Consider the following 13,074-nt stretch of genomic DNA (forward strand, 5'->3'; position numbering starts at 1 on the left):
TGGTGACACGTGGTATGGTTGTGAGGCTGGCTGGACGTACTGCCAAATTCTCTAATACGACGTTGGAGGCAGTTTATGGTAGAGAAATTAACATTCAATTCTCTGGCAACAGCTCTGGTGGATATTCCTGTAGTCAGCATGCCAATTGCACACTCCCTCAAAACTCGAGACATCTGTGGCATTGTGTTGTGACAAAACTGCACATTTTATAGTGGCCTTTTATTGTCCCCAGCACAAGGTGCACCGGTGTAATGATCATGCTGTTTAATCAGCTTCTTGATATGCCAAACTTGTCATGTAAATGGATTATCTTGGCAAAGGAGAAATGCTCACTAACAGGGATGTAAACAAATGTTGTGCACAAAATTTGAGAGAAATAAGCTTTTTGTGCATATGGAACATTTCTGGGAACTTTTAACTCGGCTCATGAAACATGGGACCAACACTTTAGATGTTGCTTTTATATTTTTGTTCAGTATTGCACAAGGTAGAACATAAACACATGAGAAATAGAAATAAGGAGAACACGAGAAAGTAAGTAAGCATACTATATACAGGGTCAATACCATATTTACAATGTGCAGGGATACTGGAGTGATAGAGGTAGATATGTATATGATAAACAGAGTAGCAGCAGCGCATATGATGATTGTATGTGAGTGGGTGTGGGTGTGTGTAGAGTCAGTACAAATGTATGTGCATATTATGTGTGTGTGAGCAAATGATGGAGTGTTTGTGTGTGTGTGTGTTGGAGTGTCAGTGTGCATGAGTTTGTAGGGCCCTGTGAGTGTGCATAGAGACAGTGCAAAAATGTAAATAAAATACAAGGGTCAACTCAGTCTGTGTAGCCATTTTGTTAGCTATTTAGTTATCTGTTTAGCAGCTTTATGGCTTGGAGATAATAGCTGTTCAAGAGCCTGTTGGTGTAAGACTTGATGCACCGGTACCGCTCGCCGTGCAGAAGCAGAGAGAACAGTCTGTGGCTGGAGTCTAATGATTTTCCGTGCCTTCCTTTCACACCGCCTGATATAGAGGTCCTGGATGTCAGGGAGCTCGGCCCCAGTTATGTACTGGGCTGTCCGCACCACACTCTGTAGCGCAACGCAATCGAGGGCAGTCCTATTGCCATACGAAGCATCGATACAGCCAGTCAAGATGTTCTCAATGGTACAGCTGCAGAAATTTTTGAGGATTTGAAGGCCCATGCCAAATCTTTTCAACCTCAACTGTGCGAGTGTGTGTGGGCCATTTTAAGTCCTTAGTGATTTGGACAAAGAGGAACTTGAAGCTCTCGACCTGCTCCACTGCAGCCCTGTCAATGTGGATGGGGGCATGCTCGCCCCCCCTTGTTTCCTGTAGTCCACGATCAGCTCCTTGGTGTTACTGTTGTTCAGTGAGATGTTGTTGTTCCGGCACCACACTGCCATGTCACTGACCTCCTCCCTGTAGGCTGTCTCATCGTCACCGGTAATCAGGCCTACCACCGTTGTGTCGTCAACATGATGGTGTTGGAGTCGTGCGTGTCCACGCAGTCATGGGTGAACAGGGAGTACAGGAGGGGACTAAGCACACACCCCTGTGGGGCCCACATGTCGAGGGTCAGCGTGGTGGAGGTGACGTTGCCTACCCTCACCACCTGGGGTCGGCCGTCAGGAAGTCTCGGATCAAATTGCAGAGGGAGGTGTTCAGTCGCAGCATCCTAAGCTTGATGACAAGCTTGGAGGGGACAATGGTGTTGAACGCTGAGCTATAGTCAATGAACAACATTCTGTTCATTACATACAGTTGAAGTCGGAAGTTTACATACACCTTAGCCAAATACATTTAAACTCAGTTTTTCCACAATTCCTGACATTTAATCAAAGTAAAAATTCCCTGTCTTAGGTCAGTTAGGATCACCACTTTATTTTAAGAATGTGAAATGTCAGAATAATAGTAGAGAGAATTATTTCTTTCATATTTTATTTCTTTCATCACATTCCCAGTGGATCAGAAGTTTACATACACTCAATTAGTATTTGGTAGTATTGCCTTTAAATTGTTTAACTTGGGTCAAACGTTTTGGGTAGCCTTCCACAAGCTTCCCACAATAAGTTGGGTGAATTTTGGCCCATTCCTCCTGACAGAGCTGGTGTAACTGAGTCAGGTTTGCTTGCTCGCACACAATTTTTCAGGTCTGCCCACATATTTTCTATAGGGTTGAGGTCAGGGCTTTGTGATGGCCACTCCAATACCTTGACTTTGTTGTCCTTAAGCCATTTTGCCACAACTTTGGAAGTATGCTTGGGGTCATTGTCCATTTGGAAGACCCATTTGCGACCAAGCTTTAACTTCCTGACTGATGTCTTGAGATGTTGCTTCAATAAATCCACATAATTTTATCTCTCATGATGCCATCTATTTTGTGAAGTGCACCAGTACCTCCTGCAGTAAAGCACCCCCACAACATGATGCTGCCACCCCCGTGCTTCACGGTTGGGATGGTGTTCTTCAGCTTGCAATCCTCCTAATTTTTCCTCCAAACAAAACGATGGTCATTATGGTCAAACAGTTCTATTTTTGTTTCATCAGACCAGAGGACATTTCCACAGAAAGTACAATCTTTGTCCCCATGTGCAGTTGCAAACCATAGTCTGGCTTTTTTTATGGCGGTTTGGAGCAGTGGCTTCTTCTTTGCTGAGCGGCCTTTCAAGTTATGTCGATATAGGACTCGTTTTACTGTGGATATAGATACTTTTGTACCTGTTTACTCCAGCATCTTCACAAGGTCCTTTGCTGTTGTTTTGGGATTGATTTGCACTTTATGCACCAAAGTACGTTCATCTCGAGGTGACAGAACGCATCTCCTTCCTGAGTGGTATGCATGCACTGCTGCATGGTCTCATGGTGTTTATACTTGCGTACTATTGTTTGTACAGATGAACGTGGTACCTTCAGGCGTTTGAAAATTGCTTACAAGGATGAACCAGACTTGTGGAGATCTACAATTTCCTTTCTGAGGTCTTGGCTGATTTCTTTTGATTTTCCCATAATGTCAAGCAAAGAGGCACTGAGTTTGAAGGTAGGCCTTGAAATACATCCAAGGGTACACCTCAATATACTCAAATGATGTCAATTAGCCTATCCGAAGATTCTAAAGCCATGACATAATTTTCTGGAATTTTCCAAGCTATTTAAAGGCACAGTCAACTTAGTGTATGTTAACTTCTGACCCACTGGATGGTGATACAGTGAAATAATCTGTCTGTAAACAATTTTTGGAAGAATTACTTGTGTCATGCACAAAGTAGATGTCCTAACTGAGTTTTAATGACTCCAACCTAAGTGTATGTAAATTTCCGACTTCAACTGTAGGTATTCCTTTTATCTAGGTGGGTGAGGGCAGTGTGGAGTGCAGTTAAGATTGCGTCATCTATGGATCTGTTGGGGTGGTATGCAAATTGGAGTGGGTCAAGAGGTATCTGGGATTATGGAGTTGATGTGTGCCATAAGCAGCCTTTCAAAGCACTTGATGATTACAGATGTGGCATGAAGCCTTAGAATTCCTGTGAACAGGAATGATGGTGGTCATCTTAAAATATGGGGATTACTGTCAGGCGTGTGCGTACTTGAGGAGAGCAGAGAATTCTGAACAGGCGCACACTTTATTACGGCAGGAGAGATATACAGATGGACGCAGCTGCGTCAAAAACCTCCTCCAGCCAACAAGGCAAAGTGTATAGCGTGCACAATAGTCACACAACATAAATGTATAACAATACAAATAAGCTTTGTGAAAACACACGGAAAATAACAAACGCTTAGCCTAGTGCGTACAACACGTAATACACAAATAATTTCACACAAAGACATGAGGGGGAACAGAGGAATAAATACATGTAGTGTGATTGGGGAATGCAAACCAGGTGTGAATGGAACAAGACAAAACAAATGGATAATAGAAAAATGGAGCGGCGATGACTAGAAAGCCGGTGACGTCGACCGCCGAACGCCGCCCAAACAAGGAGAGGGGCCGACTTCGGCGGAAGTCGTGACAATTACAGACTGGGACAAAGAGAGGTTGAAAATTACAGTGAATATGCCTGGCAGCTGTTCTGCATATTTTCTGAGAATGCGCCCTGGAATACCGTCGGGCCCCGCGGCCTTGCTGGTGTCGACCTGATTAAAGACCTTACTTACCTTACTCTCGTCGGCCTCTGAGAGTGAATTCACCCAATCTTCTGGGTCGGTGCCACATACGATGGCTTCGGAGCCTGTGTAATATGATTCCACCTTATTCCTATATTATCCTTTTGCTCGTTTGATGATGCTGCAGAAGTCATAAAGTATGTTTTCACAGGCAGCCCAATTAAAATATTTTTTTCACTAATTGTCCTTTTGACCAATCAGATCAGCTTATTCCAATTCGTTGAATAAAGATCAGAATTGAGCTGCCTGTGTAAATGCAGCCAAAGAGCACTAGGTTTGAAGCAAATTGCCATTTTGCAATCAGTGCTGTGGAGTTGTCTGTAACCCACATGAACACTAGGGGGCGCCGCTTTCACACTCTTCAGGCTCCAGACACAGAGCAGCAGATGCCCATCATTACCAGCAATCCAGCCCCACTCTGAGCGCTCCGTCTCTTACTCCCCGAGCTGAGAACAAATGCATTTATACCAGATTGATGTACCCCACTACAGCAAAAAGCGATCGCGGATTCATATGTTTGAAGATACATAACATAACTTGCGAGAAACGACCAAATAAGGTATTAAAAAAAAAAAGAAATTCGGTGGGAAAGTCGACAGTATAGTCAGTCATTGCAGCAGGCCTATAGATTAAAGTTGAATGAATTCATGAATTAATGGCTGAATTACTTCTGCTTTGTGTTTGGACGGGTTTTCATTGAGAATTACGGACTTTGTTAAGAGGTCTCGACCTTATTGTCACATATTTTGTTGCGGGTTGTTGGTGGTGCATTCTATCAGACGATGAATACTTATTTCTAGACTCGGGAGTCGGGATCCTGGCATTTCCGTGCTGCTATGGAAACGCAGTTCGTGCGCTCTTGGTTGAAACTGGGTGACGTCAGCTCAGTGACGGAGAAGCGGGCATTGCGTGCTAGGAGAGAGTTCGTGCACCATATTCCATCGAGGAGAGAGCTACAGTAGTAGTTCGGTGACTGCGGAGACAGCGATTTTGGCAACATGGGTGACGTTGTGGGGATTATTATTACTAACGGATTTTAATTGGGAACTACCGGGAAAATGGCAGAGAGGTAAGTAAGGCTGAAACGATTTATATTCTTACGTCGCTGATGTGTCCAATGAAATGTATTCTGTAGCGATGCTTCTTCGTTGGCGACCTAGCCAGGACTGAGCTGAGGCAAAAGGATATCTGCTGTTTTTTCTTAGCTAACGTCACCGGGCATTGAGCTATCCTGCCTCTCGGTCAGTTTATTCGTTTACGTGGTCATGTTACTACCGTTGGCCATCTTTACCTGGTAGCTGGAGGACTTGTCCTATCCAGCCATTCGGTGTGTGAAACTCAAGATCCAGCGGCACGAGCAGCATCTGTTTCTGTGAGGGTGTTTGCAGCTCTGTGAATGCATCTGTTTTTTCCCCTCAGCCTTGAATCTCACCTGGCAACACAAACACCTACACTGTTTTGTAATTGATATGCTTTACCGGAAACCATAGCTAGTGAAACTTGTGTTATTACGCATTTATGGGGTTATTACACCGATATGATGGGTAGTTGGGCAGGGCTAGCTATCCAACTCTCAGCATTTCGATGGCTTGCTAACCATCTGCGAGGGAGAAGGAACCCGCGAGCCGAGGATGCCACATCTAGAACCGTAGAACACTCCTATTTGCCCCCTCGCTCAGCCAGCTATGAGCTATTCCAAAAAGGTAAAAACACCTGTTTACATGGGAGTTCAATTGAGAATAGCCTACAGACTACACCTGCCTTTTTAGTGAGGTTATATGCTCCAAACCTACCTATTCTCTCCCTCAGCAAGAGTTAATCATTTATACCTATTAAATGTGTTGCAGGGGTCATTCACTCGTATGTAAATTACAACAGTCATTTGTATCGTGAGTGTATAGAACTTAATGCAAATTCGAGCATGTTTATCAAACAGAAAAATACCCCACTGGCTCCGACTCCTGCTTCTACATCTGCAACCGACAGCGGACGGGAGGCTCGGGAACTGGAGGGAGACCTCCTGCTCCGTGGCTTGCAGAATTTAGCTTAATGTCACGGTTAATGAGGTGTATGCATGCACTGTACAACTTTTACTTCGAGATGTACATAATTATCCTGGCACTAAAGTTGCCAGCTTAATACTGTAATTTTGTTTTACAGCATAGATGCTGTAATATATTTCACAGTAATTTTCCTTACTGTAAAACATTATATTACAGCAGGGTCAATTGAACTCAATTGAGTCATACAACAAGAGTACTGTAACTGGACTGATAAAAATGTTCAGAATTCAATAAATATTTATTAGGCTATAAAACGTATGGTTTTAAAGAGGTTAAAACAACAAAAAAACATTCTTGCAGAGCATATAGCATGTCTACTAACTCTTCCAGGCATTTGTTTGTCCCACTGTTCAAACAGACCACATTTCAAGACACAAACCAATAAAGGTTTTTTGGGGCGGCAGGTAGCCTAGTGGTTAGAGCGTTGGGCCAGTAACCGAAAGGCTGACAAGGTAAAGGTAAAAATCTGTCGTTCTGCCCACTGTTCCCCGGTAGGCCGTCATTGTAAATAAGAATTTGTTCTTAACTGACTTGCCTTGTTAAATAAAAAAAGATCAGGTGTGGCCAACACTCAAAAAAACACTAAAATCGACTGACTGTCGAGAATTAAGTTGATGGTAAATGTGAATTAAGTTGATGGTACATGTATATGGAATGGTTTGAATAATTAAATAGTTTTGGTCCCAATTCACAATCACACATTAAAAAAAGGTATAAGTGATGGCATTTTATTGCAATCTTCACATTACTCTCCCCTTCACCAGCTTGCAAACGCAGTGTCGAGCGCTGCAGAGAATTAGTCCGTCACTGAAAACCCAAATGTTTAGAATGTTCAAAGTTCCAACTTGACACAAATGGCTGCTGAATACCACAGCATATGGTCCCACTGTGGAACTCCTTCCACTTTCAGGTCCCACACACACATACACTCAGCCTCTGCAATGCCAGCAGATCCTAGGCTTTTATGAGCTGTAGCCCAGGTTGGGACATGGGCACCTCTGGACTACTGGGGAAACCTCCACCTTCCCAGGACGACTCCACTAGTGAGGCCACGACAGCAGCTCCTCCACGCCACGACAGCAGCTCCTCCACGCCACGACAGCAGCTCCTCCACGCCACGACAGCAGCTCCTCCACGGCTCACATCAGCAACTGGAGGTCTACCCTCTGCTCCCGCCATTGGGCTCAGGCCGCCCTAAACTCCTCAGATAAACCTACGACACCTCCACTGCAGTCTGCTTCTTGGAGATCACGCCAGCCAGGTCCATTCAACTACTTGCAAAAATCAGTCCAAAAACAAATACTATGGGTCTCCCCAAAAAGGGCTTGGGATTTTAACCCACCACCATGTGTACAATAGTAGACCCAGAGTAGCCAAGGAGGGTGGTTGGTGGAAATAAGGAGGACCCATGATTGCACAAAAACATTTACACTAGTTTAAAAGACAGAGAATCATCAATTAGAACATGATTAGAACTAATCAGTGAGACTGAAAGCATTAGGGAACTACACGCCAATTATCTAACTCACCATACCTGTCTTGAACCTGAGCAACCAGCTCTGTAGCAAACAATTAAGGTCTCCTAGTTTAGGAACACCTAAACTAGTAGATAGCTATGCATGGCAATGGAGTAGTGCACTTTATCCAACCACACATGTATATACCTTTAAGCATTTAAGATAATAACAACTTCATGATATGCATTTTAAAGACCTTTTAAAATGGTGATGAGGCCAGTCTAAGGCTGCCTCATCACAACAAATAAGACAGCTAGATCAATGGGTCGCGACCCAAATTTGTTTTGAAAGGAGTCTGAGGAAGAAAAAAAAATGTGTTTTACATATTTTTATGAAAGAATACTCTATTCTAAACTTCAATGAAGAACTTCAGGTAGAAACGGTGTAGAAATGATAATAAACCTACATTTTGAAAAAAAATTTTTTTCTTCAATCGCAGAATTTTCAAGCTATTAGCAGTACTATTTGGGTCAATTTTGTGGTCTCAAACCACTGAGTTTATTAACATTGGGCAAAATTGTATTATTGACAATGAAAGAGGTGGGAGTGTTGTTCCCTTGTCATGTTAATTTCTAAATGTACTATCATTATAGCATTAAAATAGTTTTTGTAACGCTGGGCGTCGGGAAGCAAGTTCAGGGAGTGCATCATTTAATAAACAAATGAACAAAACAAGAAACACGAACAACGCACAGACAGGAAACAGAAACAATGACACCTGGGGAAGGAACCAAAGGGAGTGACATATAGGGCAGGTAATCAAGGAGGTGATGGTGACAGGTGTGCGCCATAACGAGCAGCCTGGTGACATAGAGGCAGGAGAGGGAGCACACGTGACATTTTTCCAGATTGTATTTTGCTGATAATTTTTTGCGATGCGAATATTGGGTTGCGACTGAGACAACCTGGTTCAATTTGGGTCCCGAGGATAAAACCCAGTTGAGAACCACTGAGCTAGATACACATTACTTCAAACCATAGCTAAACTAATAAAAACATTGCTATAGCAATACTCAATACCACAGTTTATTTTACCAGATTCACAACATTTTCCTTTCTTTTTGTGCCACCAGATGTTTGCATACTACTGGTAAAGTGAACAGGTTTAGCTAATACTGTATCATTATGGAACAATGTTATTTAAATTAAACAAATGGTTAGGGGGGAGAGGCTATATGGACACTCCTGGCCTGCAAAACGATGGCTTATGTCGCACTGCTGAGAGCCAAGTGAACCGAATCACACAGGGTTTTGACAGCTAAATCCCGGTGTGTTTGCCATTCATATGTTTGTATTTGCGTTAAGGATCCGCATTAGCTGCAGCCAAGGCAGCAGATACTCTTCCTGGAGTCCAGCAACATTAAGACAGTTATATACACTACCGGTCAAACGTTTTAGAACACACTCATTCAAGGGTTTTTCTTTATTTTTACTATTTTCTACATTGTAGAATAATAGTGAAGACATCAAAACTATGAAATAACACATATGGAGTCATGTAGTAACCCAAAAAGTGTTAAACAGCCTGGAGGTGTGTTGGGTCATTGTCCTGTTGAAAACAATTGATAGTCCCACTAAGCCCACACTAAGATGGGCTGGCGAATCGCTGCAGATTGCTGTGGTAGCCATGCTGGTTAAGTGTGCCTTGAATTCTAAATAAATCAGACAGTGTCACCAGCAAAGCACTCCCACACCAACACCCCCTTCTCCATGCTTTACTGTGGGAACCACACATGCAGAGATCATCCGTTCACCCACACCGCGTCTCACAAAGACACGGCGGTTGGAACCAAAAATCTCCAGTTTGGACTCCAGACCATAGGCCTGATTCACACAGTCTCCTCTGAACAGTTGATATTGAGATGAACATGAACTCTGTTAAGATTTTTTGGGCTGCATTTTTGATGCTGGTAACTCTAATGAACTTATCCTCTGCAGCAGAGGTAACTCTGGGTCTTCCATTCCTGTAGTGGTCCTCATGAGAGCCAGTTTCATCATAGTGCCTGATGGTTTTTGCAACTGCACTTGAAGAAACTTTCAAAGTTCTTGAAGTTTTCCGCATTGACTGACCTTCATGTCTTAAAGTAATGGTGGACTGTCATTTCTCTTTGCTTATTTGAGCTGTTCTTGACATAATATGGACTTGGTCTTTTACCAAATAGGGCTATCTTCTATATACCACAACACAACACAACTGATTGGCTCAAACACATTAAGAAGGAAAGAAATTCCACAAATGTAACTTTTAACAAAGCACACCTGTTAATTGAAATGCATTCCAGGTGACTACCTCATGGAGCTGGTTGAGAGAATGCCAAGATTGTGCAAAGCTGTCATCAATGCAAAGGGTGGCTATTTGAAGAATCTCAAATATAAAATATTTTATATTTGCTTACATTATATTTTGGTTACTACATGATTCTACAATGTTGAAAATAGTAAATATTAAGAAAAACCTTTGAATGAGTAGGTGTTCTAAAACTGTTGACCGGTAGTGTGCAACTTAAAATATTACGACATTACATTTACAATGGTGGTACTGGGCAGATGACACGCACCTCAGCACGCCCGCTCTGCAGCGCTCTCAATGCCAGCACCTCTCTCCGGAATCTTGCGTCGAACTCCTCACTCGACTCCCTGACTGGCTCCATGTGCCTCCCCCCAATTTTTTTATTGGGCTTGCCTCTCGTGTTTGCTCCGTTGAGCTATCTCCTCGTATCGTCGCCGTTCCGCTTTCGCTGCCTCTATCTCCTCCTTAGGACGGCGATACTCCCCGGCCTGCGTCCAGGGTCCTTTTCCCTCCAGGATCTCCTCCCAAGTCCACTCCTCCTGTACACGCTGCTTGGTCCATTGTTGGTGGGATCTTCTGTCACGTTCGTCATAATGATGAGACCAAGGGGCAGCGTGAGTAGAGTTCCACATAATTTGAATAAACTGAAACTCACCTAACAAAACAAAATGTGTGGGCAGAACTGAAAAAGTGTGAAAAAGTGTGTGCGAGCAAGGAGGCCTACAAACCTGACTCAGTTACACCAGCTCTGTCAGGAGGAATGGGCCAAAATTCACCCAACTTATTGTGGGAAGCTTGTGGAAGGCTACCCGAAACGTTTTACCCAAGTTAAACAATTTAAAGGCAATACTACCAAATGCTAATTGAGTGTATGTAAACTCTGGGAATGTGATGAAAGAAATAAAAGCTGAAATAAATCATTCTCTCTACTATTATTCTGACATTTCACATTCTTAAAATAAAGTAGTGATCCTAACTGACCTAAAACAGATAATTTTTACTAGCATTAAATGTCAGGAATTGTGAAAAACTGAGTTTAAATGTATTTGGCTAAGGTGTATGTAAACTTCCGACTACAACTGTAGATAGCTAGCTAGGTTAGCTAAGAAAATATACAGTAATTCAACATTGGCTAGCAATAAAGATACTTATAAACAAGTCAAGGTTCCTACCCAGCAGCTGCTGAAATTATTATTCCACTTCACCGTCGCTTCAAAACTGAGCTTCATGTGTCTCACCTGACAGCATGAGGTTGGTGCCTGAAACAGACAATTTGAATCTACTGTAGGCATAAGCTATTACTGTAAAGAAATACAGTATGTTAGAGTAATTTTTACAGGAAGCATCCATTAACAGTTAATAACATTGTTTTTCAGCATTTTACCCAAAATGCAGTGCAAAATACAGCATTAGTGCTGTAATACACTTTTATGTTATTTTACTGTTGAAATTACAGAAAAGTGTTACATTGTGGGATTGTCGGTGGTGTGTGCGGACGGAGATCTAGAGTGGATTATGTAATTTCATATTGGTGAGGAGCTGAATTGGCTGTCCCTTGCAATTTCGCTGCGGTAGGCTATTCCGGCATGGGTTTATCAAGGTATTTTCTCTCTCTGCAGCAGCATCGGAATAGTAAGCTTACATAGCGGATCATGCAGGGGAATCTATTCTAAGTGGCATGTCGTGGAGCCTATATAGACTCATGGTGAATTTTAAATGGCTGTTAGTTCTTACAGAGGCAGGACAGGGTCATTGCTGCAGAAGGCTTCTGCTGTAGCCTATTGTGCATTCGGAATTTCAGAGGACAGTCATCCGCCATGGAGTTGAATTTAGCCGTCAGATAAAGACACGTTGTGATGTTTTCAGTATGTCACTGTCAACATTCCTTTTCCAAGAGAAAGCCAGTACATTTTTGTGGGGGAGTGGTAGGGCTTGGCTTCGGACTGAGTGAGTAGGCAAGCAGCATCAGTGTACTGGCATCGATACCGGCACACGCACAGCTGCTGAATTCCTCCCTCGCTCTCTCCTCGCCCCTCGCTATTCCCCATGCCTCCCTCTTGTCGCTGCCCTTCCTTCTTTATATCCCAACCCGCTGGTTGCTATGCACCTGTCATTCCTTCTCCTTCTCCTACCCCGGCCTCCATTCACCACATGAAACCCGACTCGAGACAAGTCTCTCTTAAGATGTAGTTATGCAGCATGCTGCCATTTTACATAGTTATCTCCCCAGGCACCGTTTACTCATGGATGGCCTTTTTGGGTGGTTTCACTATATTTCATGGTATTTAACCATACTCATCAAGCAGTTAGTAGCCAATTGAGCCATTCACAATCATATATGCCAAGAGGCTATGCTTCTGCACCATCCCCGCCCTGGCAGTCCAACATTCGATCCAGTGAGTGAAGCAGAGAAAGAGGGAGAGGGTCGGGGTGGGGCGGCGATACGCCGGGGCTCGTGTGTTTCACCAAAACATGCAGTGGGTAAAATATTTATATCTCCCCGTTCAGTCAGGGCTCTTGGACCGCAATGCCTGTCTGCCTATCTGCATGTCTGTCTGTCTGCTTGTCTGTCTGCCTATTTGTCTATCTGCTTGTCTGTCTGCTTGTCTGTCTGCCTGTCTGTCTGTCTGTCTGCCTATTTGCTTGTCTGTCTGCCTGTCTGTCTGCCTATCTGCTTGTCTGCCTGTCTGCCTATCTGTCTATCTGCCTGTCTGTCTGCCTGTCTGCCTATCTGCTTGTCTGTCTGCTTGTCTGTCTGCCTGTATGTCTGTCTGTCTGCCTATTTGCTTGTCTGCCTGTCTGCCTGTCTGCCTATCTGCTTGTCTGCCTGTCTGCCTATCTGCTTGTCTGTCTGTCTGCCTATCTGTCTGCCTGTCTGTCTGTCTGCCTGTGTGTCTGCCTGTATGTCTGTCACAGTTCTAGATTGGGGTTTTCTCACTGGCTGGGTAGGGATGGTACATAGGGCATTTATTTATATTCAACCATGTTGTTACATAAGGTACAGTTTTAGAAGCAG

The 13,074-nt window shown here is 43.4% G+C and overlaps 1 protein-coding gene across 2 annotated transcripts in view; it reads left to right on the forward strand.

Annotated features, from left to right (window-relative positions):
- The first annotated feature begins 5,115 nt into the window (after nucleotides 1-5,115).
- The window catches only part of LOC139541416 (rho GTPase-activating protein 39-like), a 179,139-nt gene continuing 171,180 nt past the window's right edge, over nucleotides 5,116-13,074 (forward strand). For both annotated transcript variants that reach the window (XM_071346044.1, XM_071346045.1), the window contains exon 1: nucleotides 5,116-5,257. In XM_071346044.1, the coding sequence (XP_071202145.1) occupies nucleotides 5,247-5,257 (11 nt within the window). In that variant the 5' untranslated portion in view covers nucleotides 5,116-5,246. The remainder of the gene's footprint in view (nucleotides 5,258-13,074) is intronic.

Source organism: Salvelinus alpinus, chromosome 16 (assembly GCF_045679555.1).
Source record: "Salvelinus alpinus chromosome 16, SLU_Salpinus.1, whole genome shotgun sequence".
In the NCBI taxonomy this organism is placed as follows: Eukaryota; Metazoa; Chordata; class Actinopteri; order Salmoniformes; family Salmonidae; genus Salvelinus; species Salvelinus alpinus.